At 37.1% G+C, this 24,167-nt stretch overlaps 1 protein-coding gene across 1 annotated transcript in view; it reads right to left on the bottom strand.

Annotated features, from left to right (window-relative positions):
• The window catches only part of LOC149090239 (RNA binding protein fox-1 homolog 1-like), a 158,562-nt gene that overhangs the window by 36,886 nt on the left and 97,509 nt on the right, over window positions 1-24,167 (bottom strand). The window contains exons 3-4 of the mRNA XM_089245298.1: window positions 12,944-13,099; window positions 10,239-10,259 (exon numbers count right to left, since the gene is read on the bottom strand). Of these exons, the coding sequence (XP_089101424.1) occupies window positions 10,239-10,259; window positions 12,944-13,099 (177 nt within the window). The remainder of the gene's footprint in view (window positions 1-10,238; window positions 10,260-12,943; window positions 13,100-24,167) is intronic.

The raw sequence follows: 24,167 nt of genomic DNA, 5'->3' as shown, positions 1-24,167 counted from the left end.
TAATTTCCAACTAGGAGAGTGTTATTTATGAGCGACTCTATATCTCTTTAAGTACACAAAATAGACTTTTTCAGCCGAACAAACGCGATCCGGCAATCGCGCGACATTAATTAACATCTCGCTGATTCAGCTCGGAATAATGGTCTTCATTAATCACCAGGAAGAATTATGACCACACTGTAAACAAAACGACGATTAATGCGCGCACAGAAAACTTCATTTTATCACCAATAACAAAATTCGAATCGGATAAACTCGAGCTCATTTATTTCCGGACATTTCCATTAAAACTGTTGCCAATTATTTTTCCCGTTTTTGGCTGCGAGACTTCAGTTTTCTCATTGCACATAATTAATTACGAGGCTAATTAGCTCATTGGAAATAGCGTGTTTGTACCAATGGAGAGTTGTATTTTAGAATTTTCGCAAGAGACTGAAACGTCCTCATCATTTCGATGTGCAGGTCGCATAGGAAAGCTCCACTATCCTAGAATTATTCGCGAACCGTTGATCCTAAGAAGCCTACTTCCAATTGGGGGACAAAGTATCCAAATAACGTGTAGACCTCAGACACGTCATTGATATTGCAAGACGTTGTATATTTATCAAAATAAAAGAATTAACTTTTTATTCGGACAACCCTGTCCTCAGAAGTCCAATTAAGAAGTTGTTGCCTTGTCTCTCCTGAGCCCAACAAAAACCACTTCCACGTTACTAAGTGCAAAAAGGTACTCACTGAGATATTTGAAATCGAAGATCACTGAAAATTAAGGAAAAACCCGCATAAACTAACGGGTATAAACCCATTCTACTCTTAATATGCTGTTCTTCCCACCATTTTGAGAAATTTTGGAATTTAAATATCTCAGCGAACATCACACTTCAAAAACATGGAGTATTAAGAAAAGTTGCGAAAGAACGGCATAAAAAAACGGGGGGGGGGGAAAGATTATTGTCTGTTGATTTATGTTTATCCTTTCCTAATTTTTTTTCCGATTTTTGAATTCAAATATTTCTGCAAATTTTGTACTTGGGAAAGCTGAATATTTTTCTAATTCTGCATTTAATAATTGCGATTAGCTTTCTAGTTGCGTTTGTGACGGCAGGGTGTCTCCGTATAAAAAGCTAGTATTCATACAGTAGATTATACAGATCGCGACCAACCCGCCTCTATATACTATTCAGCCTAGTTGAAAAGTAATTATAATTCTATGTAAAAAAATGAGCCACTGTGTGTGTTGTTTGAGTGGTCATAGTGACGGACTCGCATCACGAGGACCCGTCCCTATAGGGGATATAAGCTGGTCACCCAGAGGGTTTGGGTTATGGTGGAAGAGCGATGGGACGCCCGGAGCACTAAGCACCAAGACAGCACTAATGACAAAGAAAAAAACATAATCGGGGTTACACTGGGCATCACGAGGAGCCGGGTTCGAACCCCACCGTCTGTGATGGTCGGCTGTAGTTGGTTCTCTATGGTTTCTAACTTTAAGGGAGTGAATGTGAGAACCGATCTCCCCGTTAAAAAGTCTGAACAACAGAGAGCACAACAACGGCACTATTGTTCAAGTATTACACTTCATTCATAGTTTGAAAAATTGGTGGAAGATGGCAGCACTATACATGCATTACAATATAAATGTATCTGGCAACTGCTTAAATGAGTCAATTCCACTTAAAGAGTGAGAAGTGTATGTTTCCATACAATACAGTGTACATGATTTTAGGTCTCCTGCAACTATACATAATTGCAGGAGACATTATTTCTTACATAAAATTTATCTTAAATAAGTTACAACATATTTGTTCTTGGACTTCTCTTTTTCCTATAATAAATCTGTAAAACGTACAGTACATAACATTTATAAAGCACTCGCTTATGCTCAGAGGTCAAAAAATATGAATAAGATTGGATTTTGGAATGAGAAAAAGGGCTGCTTTTGATACTATAGATGGGGGTATGCTATGAACTGATCATTTGTAGACTTTTGGCCTATCCGGCTCTTCTGTTACCCGGCACAATTTTCCGCCACGTTAGGCCGGAGAGTCCAGATTCTACTGTATTTCCATAACTACGCGACCCCTTGTAATACGAACAATATGAATGACGTTCCAAGAGGTCCAAACGTTTTTTACATACTGTTTGTATTTGGGAATATGCCTCTATATAGGATCGATGGCTCGTCAAGAAAATGCGGTAAGAGGAATTACGTAATCACCCGGTGTATATATATATATATTGGGGGGGGATTTTTTTACTATTTGTTAGTTATTAAATAGTTAGCTATTAAACTGACTGTTAGTCCAATTTATTATCGTTATCATTCGAACTGGCAGAACGGCTTCCACAGCCCTATGAGCTGAAGAGGTTTTATTCCAATAACGATGCGAAGAAAACTTAGATATAAGCCCAGGCCCATATTATACCTTAATCTAGAGTTAGGTCGTCGTAAATCTCAATGAGCAAGTGCTCACGCCATTTTCAACCACTTCCCGAAACAACTGTAATGGTTTTTAACGTCCAGTCAATTCGGAAGAATAAAGAAATTCTCTTGAGAAAAGGGTAAAAATCGGAAGTGATTATTCTGTAATGTTTCCTCATCACTTGGAATTGTTCTCGACAGTTTCTTTACGTTTCATTTCCGTGTGTTTTTAGGAACCATTTTCCTCGCAGGTCACAAGATGTTCTCCGATAACATCGAAACTGACGTTCAACTTCTGCCAAAAAATATAAAACCTTAGACACAAATGCTCCAAAACTTGTTATCCAAATTCATTTTCTACTACTTCCACTGCCTCTCTCTTTTCATTTCCCTTGCAAGGAATTTTCCTCGTAAAATTGTTCCTTTCGAATACACACCACTGGAAGGAAAGTCCTCCATTATATATTTATCGGAAAGAGAGAAAAGTCTCGCTTTCTTTTTTATTTTATCCTTATTTTTCCCCATGTACCGTTTACTATTTGTTTGAATTCATGAGAGGAAGGCCCGAATGAATTTTTGATATTTTTTCGTTGTCAATTGAAGAGTTTTCTTCCATTTGCGTTAAATTTTAATCGTTGCCAAACAAAGCGGTCCTCTGATTTGTATCTTTTTGATGGATGGTAATCCTTATTTCATTGGAGCTTAATGGCAAACATCCAAAGACGATGTTTAGATTTGATTTCGCCTTCTTACTTATACGGCTTTGTATGCTTTCAGTTATTTATTCGTTCAAATTTTTTTGAGCCACTTCTTCTCGTAATACCTTGAGTATCGAGAAGAATCCTAAAGACATGTTGTTCACATTTCTTCATTTATTCACTGCCTATTCTCGACATTTATTCTCTACTTCGAAATTCAAGATTCATCTAGGTCCAAGGAGACATCCAGGAAATGACGCATGAATCATGCATGAATCCAAATACTATTTACATTTTGTGTGAATGTTTTTTTTTAAATGAAGAGGGTAAATATTATGTTACTGAGTTAGTAATTTGAAAGTGAATTTCTTTTAAGTATGGCTGACTCTCGTGAGTAGTTGGTGATTTTGTGTTAGCATCTGAAGCACCTCAGTGTATTTTGAATATTTTCAAAAGGTTTTCATTCAATATGGCTGATGAAAAGTTTTGGGTTCTTGATTTTACAAGAAAAGAAAATCCAAAAATAAAGGCAATGCTCTTCTCCAACTGGTAGAGTTATTTATGACGTCTGTGAAGATGATGATGATTTTGCGCGAATTCGAGAATTTAAGACCTTAAATACTTTTGTGCAGCCTTTTTCATAACCAGGTGAGTCCCACCAGTTATTATCATATTATCAGTAGATATAATGAAGATTGTAAAGCGATTGGAGTTTTAGTTTTGCATCTTATCGGAAGATTTTTATTTTTGGGGGCAATGTCATCCCAGGTTCCATAAGAAATTCGGGCCACTTCATCCACTTTCTAATTGTTATTTTGTGTATCAGAGTACCAACTTAAAAGGTATAAATGGATAAAATCTTTTAACGTAAATATGAATTGAAGCTATTCAATGGCTTGAAAAAAAAAGTTTATTTTAAACACGAGATTCACTTTTATAAGGACATATATACGCAGGAAGTAGCTTGCCCCTTTATTCACGAGTACTTCCAGGGCGCGCGGATTCATGAAACCTGTGTGGGAACCATTCAATCTGTGACTTTTAGTGCCTTTACTCGAATGCTTCCCTTCGGATTTCGGATTTTCTTTAAACTCTTTTAATATTAGATTTAACGTTTTTCCCCTAAAGATAGTAGGCCCCTATGTGTTTCGAGCTTTGAACTATATGCCAAGTTGTTTTCTGTGTTAGTTAAATCACATTGCAGTGAAACCACCGCTTCCGTCGATCTTTTCTTTCTCCTTCGTTCGCTCCGAAGTTCGAATGTTGTCGTCTTGGCACCCCGTTTTTGTCACATTGTCTTAAATCCACCAATAGCTCTGTTATATACACAAATCAGGTGGTGTTCGAAGTGTCCCTCATGTGTCAGGTGACTTTGCCTATATTATTTTCATCTTTTCATGAAAAGGAGGAGCGGCGGGGTCACCCATGAAAATAAAATGCACACAAATCACATGTACAAACCATGAACCGAACATAAAAATTTTATTTTGACTTTTAATCAACGAGTGTCACGAAATTTTTCCATTTCAATTTTAAAATCAAGCAAAGTCACCTCAGTTGACGGTACGTCGGATAGAACATAATAAATGTTGTTTTTCGTTTTATTACGAAAATATAAGGCGTGAAAACGTGGTTTTTTTTTTTTTGTAAGCATTTCATCCGCTAGCAGTGATGATTCCTGGATGGTAGAACTTACGTGAGCTTGAAATCGTGGAAAGTTCATGAGTTTGTGTCAGCATCTTGAGCTGATCCGATGGATTTTCAAAATACACTCCAGAGTACGAGATGGCAAGTGCAAAAAAAAAAGACTTTTCAAGTAATGCTACATACAAAGCTGTTAAGAACTTATTATACGCAGTGCCGTGACTAGGCAGGTGTAACAGGTGCACCCGCATAGGGCCCACTTGGAAGACGGGGGGGGGGCCTAAATGGGGCCACTCTGGACCCAAGAATACGACACAGATGGTATCTAAATGCAAATTCTTGCACAAGGAACAGGAATGGCTAGTTACGGCTCTGATTATACGCATGATACATGCTCGTATTCTTATCGCATGGTATATTCGAGACGGTCTTCGCGTCCTTGCCATTCACAAAATTAATCCGTTGCATATAAATCGAACTCGTAAATAACGCTTTTCATAAGATCATCAGCATTGTCACAAAAATTCGCCCAGAAACGGGGTGAGCTCGAAAAATGAGGCTTCGCTTGGTCCCGATTTAGTTATTCAAGTGTAACACAATCTGGACAGTGCGCCACAGAAATAATCCACACCATCGAAGCAAGACTATTGAACGACACCTTCACGCGGTAGGAATTGAAATCCTAATTTCATAGGAGAGGAAACTAATTAGATTCCAATTTTCGCTTTGGGGGAGACGATCCTCCATCAAGTACAACTGATAAACAAGCCGAATGGTTAGAAGAACAACCCGGTGCCAGAGTAGATCAGTCCAGTTATTCAGAAAGTCATTCAGTCAAATTTACGAAAATTCCGGCTGCGTACCGATGCAATGTTATTTCGCTCATTTGAATTCATGATGCGAAGACGTAAAGATCCAATTAGGCTCTGCCTTACTCCTGATGCAAGAAGAGAGAAATTCTTTGTCGGTTTCCTCAGATTAATGAAATATGCAATAGGGTTAACATGAAATAAAAAAATAAATAAATAAAGACAATGTTACCTCGTGTCTCATTAATATGCAGTTTCATGAGGAATAGTGTGATGATCTTCTCCTCAATTATGCATACCCTGTCGTCCACCAAAGGGAAATTATCACAACAGGTGACGCGACTCGCATGTTAACATGTTAATATTCAGCTCTGAGTTTGTATCCTATGTAGATAATAAATTTCCAGATGGACAAGCGATAATTTCAACGTCGAAAAAATTTCTGTCTGACGTCTGGGGGTGGGGGGGTTAATGAGTGTTCAAAAACAACTATTCCCCGATGTTATCATTATTATTATTATCATTTGTTTCGTTTATAAACAAAAATGCTTCATGTGCAAAGCTTCCGCATGAATAGTTAATGAACATTATAGAGAAGACACAAATCCACGGTTACATTCTGTATCTTTTTTACGAGGCATTCCCGTAATTTCCCAAATTTTTCATATAGAATGTTTTCTCTCCTATTTACAAAGGGGCTTAGTTGAATTCTTGGCAATTAATAAATAAGATTATATCCATAACTTATAAATTATGTTGTATAAATAATTATAAATATATAACAATTAAATACGAATTAAATATGTAGCACACTGTATTTGTAATTTTTTTAGTGAATTGCATTTTTATTTTACACCGCGATTTGGAAGAGCCAATATTTTTCGCCATTGGTGATTTTACAGTAACTTTAGCGGTAGTTATCACCTTTCTTTGCAATTGAAAATATTTTTGGCTGTAATTGGTTACTTTACTTGCGTTTGAAAAATATTTAGCTGTAATTGACAACCTCTTTTGCCTTTGAAAATCATTTTTACAAATTACATAGCAAAATCTTTTCGGCTGTAATCGTCAACTTTCTTTGCCTTTATTTGGATATTTTTTTCTGTAATTGGCAGCTTTCTTTGCCTTTGATAATATTTTTTTGCTGTATTTTGCAATTTCCTCTCCCGTTGACAACTTTCTTTAGCTGTAACTCGCAATGTTACTTGCATTTGGCAGGTTTTTTTTTTCTTTGAGTTCTTTGTCAGTTTCGTGAGAATAATGTAATATATCGCTCACAATATCAATGCCCAGGCTCACAACATTGAATGGGGAAAAATAGAAGCTCTTACCTTCTGTGTATTACCTACCGTCTTATTAGGAATCACATACCCTTTCCACTGGGGGGGAAAGTTAAAATATAATTAAAAATACAATTTAACCATTGATTTGTTAGAAAATTTTACATGTCTAATACCAAATGATTTAAAAATTTTCAAAAAATACTATAAATACAGCTTGCGCGCATGATAAAATGACATGACATCAATGTAACCATACGATAATGAAACAAATGAAGAAAACGGTTCAGTTCATCATCATAATGAACAAAAAAATTTCATATTTCATTGACTCATTATTATTTTAAATTTAATTTAAAATTTAAATTTTCAGACATTAAAAAGAAATGGTTTTTTTAATTATAAACCGAATATTTATGTGTATGGATCTGAAATATTTCAGTTCATTTTATGAAAAGTGAACCGTTTTCTTCAGTTTAGTTTCAATATTGTATGGTTACATTGATGTCGTCATTTTATCATGTGCGCAAGCTGTTTTCAATGCATTTTTTTGAAAATTTTTAAAAACGTTAGTATTAGAGCTATGCAAAGTTTTATACTGGCACAGGATAATCATATTTATTCAAAAATATGTGAAAAAAAATTCTAATAAATCAATGGTTAAATAGTGCTTTTAATGATATTTTAACTAGAGCATAGTTTTTCTCCCTCCATGTTAAAGGGTGTGCGACCCCTTAATATGCTGTTTCATGAAGAATAATGATGATGTTCCTCTTATCACAACAGGTGACGAGACTCGCATGTTAACATGTAACATTCAACTTTTCCCTATTTATCTTTCTTTCGCGTATGTCGTCCAGATAATAAATTTCAGTATGAACAAGCGGTAGTTTCAACGTCCAAAGAATTTTTGCCTAATGTCCATGGGAGGTGGGAGGCTTAATGAGTGTTCAAAAACGATTATTTCCCAATGTTATCATTTGTTTTGTTTATAAACAGAAATGCTTTATTCAAAGTTTTGACATGAATAGTCGGTAAATATTATAGAAAAAACAACTCTACAAAGAGTATTTGAAACGAAAGAGAGAAGAAAAAGCATAAAAGTATTCATTTGGTTTTCAATGACGCCATGAGAGAGACCCTTTGTGTCATTCATAAGTTTCTAATCTTTCGGCCATATTGGTTCCCCGTTGGGAATTTCCATTTAAGGAATTGCCTTTTTTTTTGTGTGTGCGTTCGCCCCCACAAGAGACGTTTACATAATAATCATTTACAGAACTTTCTACAGCCATTTGGCATTATGCCAAGTCCAACTAATAACCGAACCATGAAAGTATTAAAAAGAAAGAATGATAAAAACGGATATTGAATGCCGAATTTTACCTCCTCCCGTCGAGACACAAAATCATTATTTTGTTTTTGTTTTGGTTTCCCTCCGTTCTTTTCAGTACAAAACTCACGATAAATGTTATTTCAATAACTTTTTTGTATATAGTTCTTTGTTCGCCGTCAACCGATATCGAGTCACAGCTTGAAACCTTCATGCAGTCCATTCGATTGACCGCAATAACAATTCCACTCGACGTTATATATGGATTGATCGGGATCCTACTGGTTTTTTTGAAAGACACGCGCTCGTATAGCATCATGTTGGAATGGATTATTGTTATTTATGCATCCCCTTACAGTGTGTCCAAAAATGACTGCTAAACAACTCTGAAATAAGGAAAGTGAGTAACAAATGTTTATTGATAGAGAGCAATTCTTTTGGATAAAGATGGGGATTGAATATGCTGAGATACAGTCGGCTCCACTTAAACGGGTATCAATGATAAAATAATATCCGATTAAGTGGGGGAATCTGATTATATATTCGGGGAAAACAAATAGATACATACCGTAGTTACTGTGGTGGTTCAGTGGTCATATTGATGTACTCGCATCGCGAGGAACCGAGTTCGAACCCCACCGTCGTCACAATAGTGGTCGGGTGAAGTTGGTTTCTGTGGTTTACAAATGCGAGGAGCGAATGCGAGTCGATCTCCTAGTTAAAATGTATCACCAGAGAGTGTAACAGGCCTACAACGTACAACCATTACACTTCACTCATAGTTATAAAAACTGATGGCAGATGGCGGCACTACACATTTCAAGTATTACACGGAAGCAAACTTCGCTTCAGGTTCACTACAAGTGCACATGCATTCCAACATTCGTTAGAAGTTCCACAGAGGAATTTGAACGAGGTGTATATATGTCATTAAGTAGTAGTAGTATAGGTTTTATATTGAAAAAAATATATATTGTATATACAGGGTGGATGCTATCGACCGCCCAATAATTACATACGTGATTCCTTGGGAAAAACTAATGTGGGAAACTGTTTTCGTTCTGATTGGCCAGTTTTACAGTTTTTTGATTTGACCAATAATTATGGAGTTGTAACGCATTAAAAATTGATGACGTCCCTTTCGAATTCTGCCAGAACGTGCACCAAATGTATATTTTGGCGTTTTAAGACTGATAGTAATGATATAACCCTGATAGTAATAAAGAAAACTAAAGCTGGCAAACCAGTTTTTTCCTTGCCTTTTCCGTCAACAGATTTGACTTTACAGTGAAGGAAAGAAAATTACCGCAGTTTCGCAAAAAAAGTGCTAATTTTGGGAGAACAATTTTTTTTTTCAATAGATCTCGTTTGGCTAATACTTTATATACCTGGCGAAAAATTCGTCAATACAAGTGGAGGGAGGATAACTCTTAATAACAGGGTTAACGTCACTCTACACCAGTGTTTCCCAAAGTAGGCAATATCGCCCCCTGGTGGGCGGTGGAATTATCCGGGGAGGGGGGATATAGAAGTTATGGTTATAACATAGGATTCTATGGGCTTTTTTTGAGTTGGTGGGCGATGAGAGAAAAAAATTTCTGGTTAAGGGTGCGGTGGAACAAAAAAGGAATTGGGAAACTATGCTCTTACACGAAGAGGAAAAAGACGCCAACCGTGAACGATAATAACTGATTTTGGCTTCTAACGGGATTGAATACTTCATATTCATTTTCAATTAGCGGCAACGCACTCGTAGGGATTTTTTTTTCTTTTGGATGTTTGGCGCGTAGCTCACCATTAGAAAACTGACACGTTACAAAATTTCAAAATGTTATAACTCCCTTAATATTTGTCCGATCACAAAACGAAGAACACATTTCTATGCCAGTTTACCACAAGGAATTATTATTAGGCGATATTGTGTAATTATTAGGAGATCGATAGTATCTACCCTGTATAGTTATCATATTATCCGAGCAGAGAAATATATCACAGAAGAATGAATTAAATATCAAATTTCAAGTTTAAAAGAAATATATATTTATAATAACATACCAATATCAGCGTCAAAGGCAGCTAGAATATATAGTGTGATATATATAGGAGGGAATGAATTCAAAAAGCAAATTAGCCCAATGCTGAGAGAGAAAATCAACAGAAATGAAATTTCAATTTTAAATTATAATTATCATGCTATATGTTTTTATATTTTGGGGTTTTCAAAATATTTGAGCGATTCCCTCTAGTCATGGCGAGGTTCATCGATACATTTTTGTGTCTCCAATTAGATTTTCTCTTCCGTTTTCTGATCAAGTTTTCCTTCTTTCGTAAATTTTCTTCAATTTCATCCATTTTTTAAAAGAATTATTAATGCCGGAATGCCGGATACCCGAGCTTGTGAGAAATTTCATTACCTTGGCAATGCCAGTTTGAGTATTATTATTATTATTGCATTCAAAACTTTCAATCGGTTTACAAACAGGAATTTTTTCTTCGCGTAAGTTTTTATAATTTTAAGACATTGCATCTTAAGCAACTGCACATTAAGCAACACTCTTCTGCACATTAAGCTATGTCGTTTGTGCAGATTTTTTGATATTTTCTCCTTTTATATGAAAAGTTAGCGTCCTCTATGGGCTAAACAAAGAACAAGAATAAAATAAATAATTAAATGTACTTTTACAGAGCACTAATTCCGGATTTTTCACACATTTCAACTGTTTACATATTTTATTTAATTTTTGAATGCTTCATTCGATAAAAAGATTATGTACATAGTGGTTGATATGTATTTATAGTTGTGTGAACACCAACATTCGATTAAGCGGGACTACTTAAGTGGAGCCGACTGTATTTATTGTCGATGCACACTTTAGGTGACCCCAGTCCAGCCGGAAGGAACCGAATTACAATACATTCATAGTACGGTTTAATAAGGCTGGACAAATCCCCAAAACATTTCATAAAATAATACATGCCCCTTCGCTCATGGGCGATTTAAGTTTCGGAATAGGACTTGTGTGTGGGCAGGTGTGGCACCAGTCCGTTACATATTGGGGGGCGGGAGGGCATGGAAAATAAAATATATTAATTGACTACATATATATTCAACAGCAACTGCTTTGTAAAGCCTTAGCTGGAAATTCTTACAATTATTTAGGAGTTATTTCATAATTATAGGAGTTGGTAGTTGGATTGCCAAAAATTATCAGGTGTTCTTACTTGAAAATAATGACTGCCCGGGCATGTCGGGTAAGTATTTGTCCAGCCCGCCAGTAAGTATAAGCGCAAAGTGTCCGGTGCAAAGGTATCCAAAAGCAATGTCTTGTCCATGTTTAGATATGAATCCGAGTTGCATTGAAAAGGGTACCTCCTGGCGTTTATTTGTAGGTTAATAAAGCCCAATGAGATGTGAGCACCATTAATTGGCTCTGCAGATGTCCAAACGGTATTCGGTCTCATGCCAATTGTTTATTAGCATTCAAGGTGCATAGATATAACTATATGCCCCTTCCATAGGGGTTTAGGAGACTCCACATTTTCTACTCAGTTCATACACATACAGTCAACCCCGCTTAGTCGGATAACGGATACCCCGCATAAACGAATAAAATTCTCCGACACCAACATTTCTCCCCACACAGACGATATTGAAGTTTCCCGTTATATTTGGCGGGGCCGACATGTTATACATGATACTTGTTAACCGTACATGCCCCTCGTACACATTACTCAGCGGAATTCCTAACGAATCGGTTCATGTCGGAACGTATTGTGTGAGTGTATGTACTATAAATGCATGACCCTAACGTATATATGTTGTTGTAATTGCGGCAGTTTCGTGTTCTTGCTTTTTCTGTTCAGTTCATACACAGCATTAACGCTAATTTAACTTCAGCGAACCAAAACTCGCACAAATCTTCACGATGTTTCGCCCACACGCTCAATGGCAGTTGGTGGGAGACTGCTGCCCCAGGGCCATCATTTCAACTTTTTCTCGGGGGGGGGCAAAGCACATGCACTCAATGTATGTACATATATATACTATTTTTAGTGTATTTTCGAAAGCCAGCCCGCCCCCCCCCCCCATTAAATGACGGGCTTGACTGTTGCGTCTGTGCTGCGGTCTATACTTCGCATCAACTTCGAGGTGCAAAGTCGAGCCGACCTCTTCTTTTAAAATGTCTCGCCACAGAGAACAACAGACGTACAACGTACAATTATTCAATCATTACACTTCTCATAGTCAGAAAAATTGATGGCAGATGGAAGCACTACACTCACAACAGGCATTGCACATAAATAAACCTCGTGTTAAATTCACTACACGTACACACACACACATTCCGGCATGTACCAATTCGTTAGAAATTCCGCAGAGTAATCTGTGCGAGGTACATACATGTACTGTTAAGTGGTAGTAGTCTCTCCCTCACATGGGACTGCTGCGAAAGTGTGACCTTGCTGGAAACATTGGATAAAAAAAACTTGGAGCAATCCCCCCCTTAAGTCATAATTAAGTATTTGTAGTTCTTTCAGCCATTATTTTGAGATACCTTTAGTCCGTACATCACATATTTATGACCTTTATATATTTGTATTTGTGACTTTCAACGGGAGTAGCAACGAATTAGATGCAACAGTTAATTGACGCAGTGTGTGGCCTTATATTGGGGAAGGATGTAATTTTGTTTTTATGGATATGGATAAACACGCATATGAACTCATTAATAAATGGTCACGAATTCAACGTTTCTTACCGTTTGTTGCTCGACTCCATTGGTGGTGACAACTGGTACATTGAACGTTGTGCCGTTCTTCGTACTCGCTCGTATCTGCTGTTGCTGTGTCGGCTGTTGCTCCCCATTTTGGCTGAATTGGGGATATGGCAATGGCATCTGTGTCTGGACCATGTGCTGCGATATAAATAAAATGAGACATCAATATTGTTTCAAGACTATATGACGTACATTATTATTATTATGAATAAGTATATTGACACATAATCCGTTTGATTAATGTATCGATGTTGTGTGTGACGTCAGTCGTTGATAGTTTTACCTTTATAGCTCGTGAGCCAAATATGCGGTGTTTTTGCCACTTGCGGACCAGAAATTGTGTACACGGAGTAATCTCATGACCCGTATTTTAACGAGGCATTACCTTAATTTCAGGTATTCCAACTTTTCTATAAAATGTCCCGTTTTTCCTCTTATTGTCGAAGGTTACTAAAATTTCCACTTAAAGGCGAAAACGTTGTCACAGGAAAGTTGTCAGTTACAGGGGAAACATTTTCAAAGAGTATTGTCAAGTTACCAACTATCGATATTTTGCTGGGAAAATTGTTAATCACAAAAAATGACAGGTAATCCCAGAAATGTAATTTGCCAAAAAAATTATATATTTGACAAATACGTGAGATGAAAATACAGTATATTTTTAAAGGACTATAACTAATTATGATAAGTAGAATCATAATATAATTCCTAAGTTATGAAAATAATCTTAATTCTTCGTTTCAAAAATTAAACTACATAAAAACCCTTGAAAATAAGGGGAATTTCATAAAAAGGCCATTTCATATAGGCCTAACAGGCACAGGGTGGTTATAAATAAAAGTGATACTACTCAGATTTATGTAGCGCCCATTCTGATGGACGTACTTTGATGAAATTTGGTATATGAGATATGTGGACCACGTGGAAAAGAAAGTTGCAATAAAAAAAATTAGTGCACTTTTTGATCACCAGGTGAAAGGTTGGGCTTTTTATCGCAGTTATCTTTTGCCCATGGTCTCCGAACCAAGTTTCAATAAAATACGTCCAACACAACGGGCGTTATATAAGTCGGAGTAGTATCAGCATAGTTCAACTGACATTACTCCGACTTATGTATTCCCCGTTGTGTTGGACGTATTTCATTAAAACTTGGTGTATACGTTATTTGAAACATGGGAAAAAGATAACTGCGATAAAAACGCGCCATTTTTTACCTGGTGGTCAAAAAATAAACTAATTGTTTATTGAACTTTTGCGCATAATCCGCATATCTCATATACCAAGTTTCATCAAAATACCTCCATCAGAATGGGCGCTACACACTTCTGAGTAGTGTCATTTTATTTATAACCAATCTCCTGTATTTCATATAAAGGTTGAGGTGGATAAAACAACTGGAATACCCGGTAAAATACAAGTCATGTGGCCATTATACAAGTTTCCGGGCCCGCTAGTGGCAGAAATGCCATGTATCTGGAGTGAAAAGGTTGTGCAGTGTGCACCCTTGCTTTAATATTTCACATGTCGTTGTCTTCCGCTTCACCGTCTGAATCAAAGTTTGGAGGAATAGAGTTGCAAGATGTAAGAGTTGAAAGTTTTAAGAGTGTTTAAAGTTGTTGTGTAGAGATAGAGTTGTAAATAGTAAGCACTTAAAGATGACGATAAATAAGTTTGTATCTCCGCAGTGTTAATCGTCATGAATGTTCGTAATTCCCGCTAATTCATGCCGAGCAAATTCAAATAAAATTACTGAAGCATTCGTTGTCGGCGTAGATTCACGCGTGCGGCAGCAAATTGGGTGGCAAACGGATCAAGTACTGGACGGAATTAGCGCGTTGGCATAGAAAAGGTAGATAAACACGCTCATACACACACAAACTCGCACGTCTCTTCGAAACGTCTAGCCCGCGCGTTAGCCTCTCTAGTGTATTGGTCTTCGCCGAGCGATGTTCACCAGTGTTAATGAGTTGAGCATCAGTTCTTAACGGTCATCGAGTTATTTAATTAAAACCGAATTCGGCATTCGGAGAACGCTCAATTCCCCCCCTTCCCCAGTTCTTCATGTCCGCCTGAATGTCCATCCGTCCGTCCGTTTACCAAAGCGTCAGCCAACCATTCAAATACTTTCCTCGATGCTACAAAAGCCCCATCGAATTATATTTGCTCGTTTAAATACGGGACGTGTTTGTATCCCACACATTCGGAAGTGAAGCGAATAACCCCCAATCTGAATTTGAGATACTTAAAAGGCATCTTATTTTAAGCAATTTTGGACAAACGCCCATGATATTCTACAAATCCCCTTTTCTAAGAGAAGGCAAGAAGTTCGGTTCCGAAATCATTTACATCTGTAAGATTTTCATTTCAAACTGGTAATAAATTTCGATTCCATTAGAACATGAACGGCGAACATAACAACAAGTACTGCATTGATAAGGGTTTCGCGGCCGTCGTCAATTGAGACAACAGTTTCCTCGGAGAGAAGAGTACTCATCGAGATCATTGTTGACTCCGGCGTGGTTAGTGCCCGGCATCCTAAAGAGATGTTGAATGATAGATAAATAGGTAGATGGAACTTCTCGCAATCCCGGACTGATGCAAAACAACTTACTTCGAGTCGAATGGGGAACATGTCCTCTCAGGAAGAAATTACCCTCCCAGTTCTGTTGCCACCAACGAAATCAGCAAGACAACTGATTATATTACTGCACACCTCTTGTTCAAGCACATGTTTCTGGACTTACTGATAACCTTCATGGGATAACAATTCAAGCCTACGGTAACTAATCGGAACAAAGTAGCGTAGCAGCATCAGAGAGGCTGGGAAAAGCGTAAGAACACAATGTGATTATAGGGCATCAGTTATTAAAAATTCTTTGGCTGGTAGCTCTGCTAATTCAGCATCCAGTACCGCAAATTAGACGCATCCTGATGATGTCAGTCTCAAGAGTTTGGGAAACGTTGAGGAGAAAATGAACTCATACTGATGCGACGGCCTTTTTTTTTTCTCGACAAAAACTCTTTCAATAAATCAAAACTTCGATATCACGTGAGCTGGAAAGAAAATAGCTTTCTGATAACATTGGTTCCACGACACATAATATAATGAAAGAGCGCTACGGTTCCCAACATATTTAGAAGAAAAATGTAGCTGTCCAAAATCTCATCGCTCATTGTGCTGTGCCCTGTCCACTCACGGTGCATGGCTCTAGCACGTGGGCAGACTGAGATAAATTCCTCAACTTGATACGGTGAAACTTGACTGCTGTAATTAACAAAAAAAATCAACAAAAACACGTGTGTGATGGATTAGAATCAAAGAGGTGAATGACAGAAGTATTCAAAATCGTACTGAAGTTCGATAAAAGTTTCGAAACCGGTTGTGTGAACTCGGTTGCATCCAGTTCTTTAGGTGTTCGACAAGCCTTTGATAATGTAGCCCTGCCATCTCAGATGATACCTGTCAAGTAGGTCTGGATTCCCGGCATGGCAGTGTCACAATTTTGCTTCTGTTCAGACACCTACAGCAGTAGAAGAATTAGAAATATTTGAATATCCTTCCTACATTCACACACGTGATTTTTTTTATTCCTTTCACAAGTCCAAGGGACCTTTAAAATACTCACCATCTTCTTGCTAGAGATCGCGTCTTTCTCATATAGACTTTAGAGCACGGGTCTCCAGCTCATGGTCTGCCGGTCTCTTTGAAAACATGTGCATAGTATTGTTACGAAAATTATGCAAATAGTCCTTATTTATCATTGATTATGCTTGGTGAATTTAGCGACAGCTCCGATAATTTGGCGATGTCATGATGCCAGAGGATTTTTGCAGAAGTTTCCCGACTTCTCTCCGGCTAACAGAAGCGCCACCAGATTAGATCTACGAGTAGTTTGTTGAGTTTTTGAATGCGAGATCTCTTGTATATCAGAGAAGAAGTTCCCCAATTTTAGCATGTTTCGTCAAATCAGTAGTTGGGAATATGTGTAAAAATATCTGTTCTGTATAATAAATCTGTGTTATCCTTGAAATTGGCTTCTTGCTTTGCCATCTCGAGTGCTTGTGAGAGACATTATCTAGAACAGTATAGATTAGTGGCTCGCGGGGTCTCATTAATGCTGCCTTCGAATGTCGCAGCGATATTCCAGCGTTAGAAGTTGCTTGCACTTGAACACCCATAAAAAAAACAGCACTGCCACTGATGTCTAATATCTCCCACAGCTTAGTTTTCTGCGATTTTCCAACTTCGAAGTGTGAAGGCAAGACAATCTTCCGTTTGTAAAGTTTCTCCGCAAACAGCAGGCAGATCTTCAAGATGATACTCACTTTAATTGAAAAGTTATTCATTTATCACTTACATTTCACGATAAGGAAGAGACGGCAGCTCCAGCAAGAACTTAAAACAAGCACAGCTTTGTCACAACACAAATACGTTAGAGCCATGCATATACTACACTCATTCCGACATGTAAAGATTCGTTAGAAATTCCGCAGAGGAATGTGTACGAGGTTGAGTAATAGTATCTCAAAGATCTGTTATGGAGAGAAAATTCAAGTGCATATTTAGATTGATTTACATCAGCCGAATTTGCAATGGCATAAGAAAAGCATTAATGAATCCGGCAAAATTAATGAGAATAACTAAAATATTTCAGATCATCAATTTAATGAAAAAAGAAAAAAATGCTTCCAGAGAGCATGGTAGACGTGGGAAACTTACCATGCACTTCGAATATAAGGCTATCAATTATATATTATATACAGAAAAAAATTTATTTTGCAATGGCGGATCCCACATTTTTTTCCATTAAGTAAATAGTAGATGAGAAAGAAGTATCTCTCTTTAAAAAAAGTAATAAAGATTTCTCTAGAACATTAGGATATATAAAACTTTTGAAATTTTTATATGAAATCCACCTCACGAGTATGTTAAAAAATGAAACCATTTTCTTTTGCGGTTTAATAGTTTATACTATAATTTTTTTTTTGGTATCTATTGTCGTTACCGTCACGCATCTCACAAAATTTGAAAATCCATCTCCAAACTCGGAAATTTCAGTGATAGAAATATTGTACAGATGAGCGTCGGCCGCAACAGGAGCGTACGCAAGATCGCTCTTTGCAAAGGGTGAAACGGATTTGTTGGAGGGCACAAGGAAATTCTTACTGAAAATAATTAATTTTCAGTTACTAACCTTCATAAAACATTTTAAATTAGAAAAAACTGATCAAGATGCCACATAAAGGGATTTTTTTTCTAAACATAAAAATATTTGGCATTTTTGATAGTACCCCGTGCCTCTCCCTGCGTACGCATCTGGGACGCAGAGGAATGCCAATGATGTTTGGCATCTCCTAGAGCAGCTATGGGGCGGGGGGGGGGGGAATTTTGGTACATACTACATTTCCCAAATTGATTCATATTAGCTGAACGTAAAACAGCGTAAGAAAAGTATCAATGAATCCAGCAAAACTAACCAGTAACTAAAATATTTCAGATCATCAATTTAATGGGGAAAAAAAATCCTTCCAGCTTTGTAAACGTGGAAAAATTTCCATGCCCTTCAAATATATATAAGGCTATCAATTATACATTACATACAGAAAAAAAGTATATTTTGCAATTGCAGATACAGTATTTCTTCCCACTAAGTAAATAGTGGATGAGAAGCATCTCTCTTGGAAAAAAAAACAATAATTTCTCTAGAACATTAGGAAATATCCAACTTTTGAAATTTTGATGTGAAATCCACCTCCAGTGTATGTAAAAAAAGGGAACCATTTTCTTTTTGCGATTTAATACTTTATACTATATATATATATTTTTTTTTTGGTATCCATTGTTGTTACCGTCACGCATCTCACAAAAGACGAATTTAAAAATTCATCTCACAACTCGAAAATTTTCGTGGTAGAAATTCCAAGGGATAAGCTTGACATTCGTCGGAAGGAACAAGATGGAAGAGTAAAAAAATCGTATTTTTTTCCCCATATTGGTGAGATTTTTCTTTCCCTATGAGGATAGAAGAAAGGTTGAATTCGGTATTTTTTCTGCTTTTCTTCGGACTTCGAAAGAAGAGAAGAAGAAGATAAAAAAAAAATCTCTAAATAAATGTAAGCGCATATATACATTCTGAATGCCAATGTTAATCCACGTCTTCCAGACAAGTGCAATGTAAGAAGAAAATGTTAAAATTCAGAGTATTTCCCTCAGAATAAAATAAGAGCTTTTTACTTTTTACTTTAAAAAAAAAAAGAGAAATTCTTAAAAAGAAAACAAAAGTTTTATGAGAAGTGAAACTCGCCAAAGTGAAAAACAAAATTTGGCGAGTTTTTTCGTCTCTTTCGGCTCCAACAAAAAAACATGAATATATTTTTTTGTGAAAAATTAAAGAGTCAGAGGGTGTTTTTTTGTTTGCTATTCCCTCTCGTGAAGGGGAAATTACTCATATTTGTTATTACGACGATGTCTCAAGATGTCCGGAATTTTTAAAAAGCTGGTGCTTGTAAAATTCGATTTGATAGCCGAAAGGTTAGTCATACGGAGTATAAAATTATTCTTTTCTACAGGCGTTGATGTGTATTTATTGTCTCAAGAGTAGGTAGATTGGCCAGATGAGGTACCTGCGAAACCGGGAAAAAAATCCCGAAATTCGTTATTGATAACCGGGATATTTTCAACACTTCGTTTGATGGATATTACAGTGTAGAATTTCCAACTTACAATGTGGCACGGAAATATTGTCACACTACTTCTACACAGCTTTGCCAAAAAGAGTAAACCATCGCGATCGGGCTATGATAGTCATACGTTCCGAGTACGCCATGAAGTGGCGGGAGGGTTGCGTTACCCAGTTATATAGTTACCTAGTTATACTCTCATAACTAGGGGGTAGAACTCAATCACACAAGTACTCTGCGATCTATGACGAATGTCTACGCTCCCACTTATTTAATTACAGTGATACCTCGCTGCAACAACAATCGATACAACGACAAAACCCACTTTCACATCATTAATTATCGTTTCATTCATCCCCTACTATCATATACTTTTAGGATCTCATTTTAAGGTTATTTTCCACTGTTGTCACTTCTGGACTCCGACTTCAAATACCTTTTTTTTATAATAATGGAAATCTGACCTTTTTCTAGCGCAAGAGAAATTCCCATCATCGGGAATTGATGCAATGATTAAGTGAAGTAATATTTGAAAATATAACTGTGAGATACTTTGGCCATTTCGCCTGTTGTGGCCTTTAAAATATAGATTTCACACACAATTCCACGTTCCTAAGTGCAATATTCGAATTCGAAAAACGGAGGAAAATTGTGAAAAAGACAACTCTAAATTCGGAAAAAAACATTTTACACGCATGTAACGGTGTTTTTTTTTTTGGTTTTTTTTTAATTTACTCCGTTTTTTCGAATTCGAATATTTTAGTGAACATTGCACTTAGAAACGTGGAATTATTTTTAGTTGGCATCAAGAGAGACACGGCAACAACCTTCTAATTGGGTTTTGGGGCACACGGGGACTGTATAAAAAGTTACATTTTATTTTAGTAAACTATACAACCCCTTGCAATATGAATGACGTATCTGATTACTACACGTTATTTGAAAACTTTTTCTAATTGGAAGTATACTTCTAGGATCAACGGTTCGCCGGTGAAATGTCGTAACCCCCGTTTGCTATGCACCCTGTATAATGCACATTGTCTTCGTGATGCAATTATACCTCGTATAGCCTCTTGCCCGAGGTTATATTCTCGCTGTGTACACATATAATGACGAATAGAATCGCTCATGCATTATAACGGGAAAAATGTTCAAAGGTAAATTTCATTTGGAGTATCGCGATTTCCACAAAGCCGTTGTTTACTTTGGCTCTTCCCACGCGATTATACATTTTCCTCGGGTAAATATGAGCTCGCATAAACACGTTATATTCCTTTGATCTCATTATAGTGATAACAAAGGAATTAAGGGCTCTATAACAACAACAACAAAAAAGAACAAATTCGCAACACTGGAATCAAAAATTGTTTCTTCAGAGAGTATTGTTTCTTCAGAGAGTATTGTTTATTCACGCTTAGAGGTATGAAAGATTATATTTAAAAAAAATATGTATTGACTGTTTTCTTTTTTGTCTTAACATTAGTGTTTGCGAATCCTGCATTTGTTTACACGTCGGTGAATGTCTTCGATCGTTATAAGACCGGGATTACACTACAATAGTTTGATAAAAGTTCTTTTATGAAATTTGAAAAATACAACCAATAAGCGTATCGTTTACATTCAAGCAGTATACATTTGTGCGAGTGTAAAATGGTTATTAATTGATTTTTTTTTTCAACTTTTGCAAAACAAATCAAACTTTTACAGTGCAATTCCGGCTTATAAGACTGTTTTCAGAAATCAAATACACGAATAAAAGTACATATTCTAATGTCCCAACAAGTGCATTGATTACCCAGAAAGGTGACTGGAAAAAATTATCCCAAATAATTATCTAAATATTGGAGAAATTCGTTCACGCAGGAAAACCTCATTTTCTTCACAGCCATCCGATAATAACAGATTGGAGTTTTCCCTTACTATCAATGCGAATAATTATAGGTAAAAATATAAATATATCTGGTTATTATATGTATCTAGGTATCAATCTTTTTGAGGGATCCCTGTATTCGAAATTGCTTAGTGAGTAAATGATTGATGATTTCACGGCGAGCACAAATTTGTATATTTCGTCCGCGTAATGCATTCTTAACTTATGGGTCGTGATCCAAATTGGGCTCCATAGGGGCTTCCAACATGGGTCGTACAAATCCACTTATAGCCAGGGACTATTTAGATATTGGTCACTCCCTTTGGGCGCGCGGTAGCCCAGGTCGATAAGATACTCTCCCAAAGTACCAAAGGATGTTTAGAGGTGTCGTGAGTTCGATACCCGGTTTGTCCTTGTCGGAAAACTTTCCTGACACAGGGGTAAAACAAATCGGCGACATGACCGCAGAAAAATCGCTACCGCAGGGAGTCCGCCATCGAGGGGTTGACACACCAACCTCTCGATGAGTATAAAAAAACAAGCCCATCCGCAATAAATTTTAGGCTCCGGTCTAATTAGCCCTCGTGTGCAGAAAATGACCGTGGTGCGACAGAAAAATGATCAATGATCACTCCCTTAACTTGATCCGCGGGGAATTTTCCAAGGAGGGCCATACAAATCCAGTTATAGCCAGTGATTATTGAACCATGGGTCACGAGACAAATGTGGTTCGCAAGGTTTTCCGAGAAGGGTTCGTACGAATCCATTTACAGCCAGGGATTCTCGAGCTGTGTGTCACGACATGACATTTTATTTACCTATAAATTACCCAGGTACCAGTTTTAAGAGTGCACCGATAGACAGCTCCTTCACTTCCAACCCATCTCACTAATGGCAGTAAATTGCACTATAGCAATATGGCCAGAGTTGGTGTTTGGTGAAGTAGTAGTTTTGAGAGTGAAAATACTGTGTGTAATACTTCCGGCACAACTGAGTAGGTAGTAAATTGCCCATAGATGGCGATAGACCTGAGTTGTGCTCGGTTTAAAAAGAAAGAAAGTATGTAACAAAATAAAAATCTAAATTTTTAAAAGATAATCTAACTTCTATATTTTCCTAACGATTGTATATTGTGCCCTACGAAAGCCCCCTCCCAATATCCCTTCTTGTGTTTCAGAATTTTCTCCGGTACGACCGCGCTATCCGGGGCAATGAGCTAAAATCGCGTAAGCGACAGCAGAGCCTGGTCTTGCTCGGTCTGTTCTGTTCAGGCAACGGGAAATGCAATATTCGCTGAGATATTTGAATTTGAAAAATCGAAAAGTTATGAAAGAACAGCAAAAAATGATGGAAACTGCTCCTTTCCCTCATTTATGCTGTCCTCTCCCAACTTTTCGATTTTTCAATTTACATATCTCGGCGAATATTGCACTTAAAACCTTGGCATTTTTTCATTTACATCAGGAAAGACAGGGCAAGAACTTTTTAATCGAAAGTTGGAGGACACGGGGATCGTATAAAAATTTAGATTTTTTTTTATTTTGCTACGCACTGTATTATGACTCTCTCAAACCTGGTACAGGCAGCACCTCCTAGAGATAGAAGTTCTCCGCACGGGTTGCCATAAACGTCATTCACACTACCTTGCAAGTTTGCCACATTTTGAAACACAGCATTCTATTTAGTTTCTTCTTAGTTTGGAGTAGAATCTTCCTGATTGGCTCACAAATACCGCATAGCGATTGGGCGTGGGGCATAAAAATCGCCAATTCTGAGCCCGATCATCTCTTTTCCGCACAACGATGATACTGGCATAAGCAGGGAATTTTTCCCCTGAATATTCTGAGGGAAAATGGACTACTTACTGACGTCACAAGCAGCGTGCAAAGGCCTTCTAGGAGGTGCTGGTACATGGTAGTTTTTGAACACCTTCTGAGCATTTTTCAAGTTGAAACTATACCTCTTACGATGGAGGATTGATGAGACAAAGGCCGCATTAGCACTTCCAACACAACCCTATACACACTGTTACGTTCACAATTCTCTTCTAGCGAATAAAAACATCCGACAAAAGAATATTCTAGAAAAAAAGAATCTCATAAAACTAGTTCTTTTCGGGGACGAAACAAACGCAACAGGAGCGACCAAAAAAGAAAGCATTTCTTAAACATGAAAAATATTAAATGTTCCGTACGTATAGAAAGAAAATACATTCACAAACATAGTGAGTTACTAAATAAACAAAGGTAAGGTTTTATTTTTGTTTTTCCTCCTTTTATATGACGCGGCTGAATCTAAGCTGAATATTTCGCTGACACTTCATAAAAAGAAATACACAGAAACTGAGTTAAGGGTTCGAAATAACTCCAGGGTTTTCACTTTTCTGAAATAAAAGAAAAAATTGAGTTTTTTTTTTCTCTTTTCTTTTTCTTCTGGTAAAAGGGGATTTTTTTTGCTGATTCCTTACAAAGGGATTTTTTCCCCATTCTGTTGACATTAAATGTATTGTACTGAATATATATCTTTGGACACCGTTTTTTTTGTCCTTTCCTCAGCAATTGCCTATTTGTATTTTCATTTTCCTTAACTGAATAGAAGACATTATTGTAATTGTTATAGTTGATTTATTTGTTTGTCTTTGTGTCGGCCTGGATT

The sequence above is a fragment of the Pholcus phalangioides genome, unplaced genomic scaffold (genome assembly GCF_987345545.1).
Source record: "Pholcus phalangioides strain wild (caught in Gottingen) unplaced genomic scaffold, Ppha-v1.0 ptg000001l_1, whole genome shotgun sequence".
NCBI lineage: Eukaryota > Metazoa > Arthropoda > Arachnida > Araneae > Pholcidae > Pholcus > Pholcus phalangioides.
The sequence above is the reverse complement of the archived record's forward strand: the minus strand, read 5'-3'. Positions and strand labels throughout refer to the sequence as shown.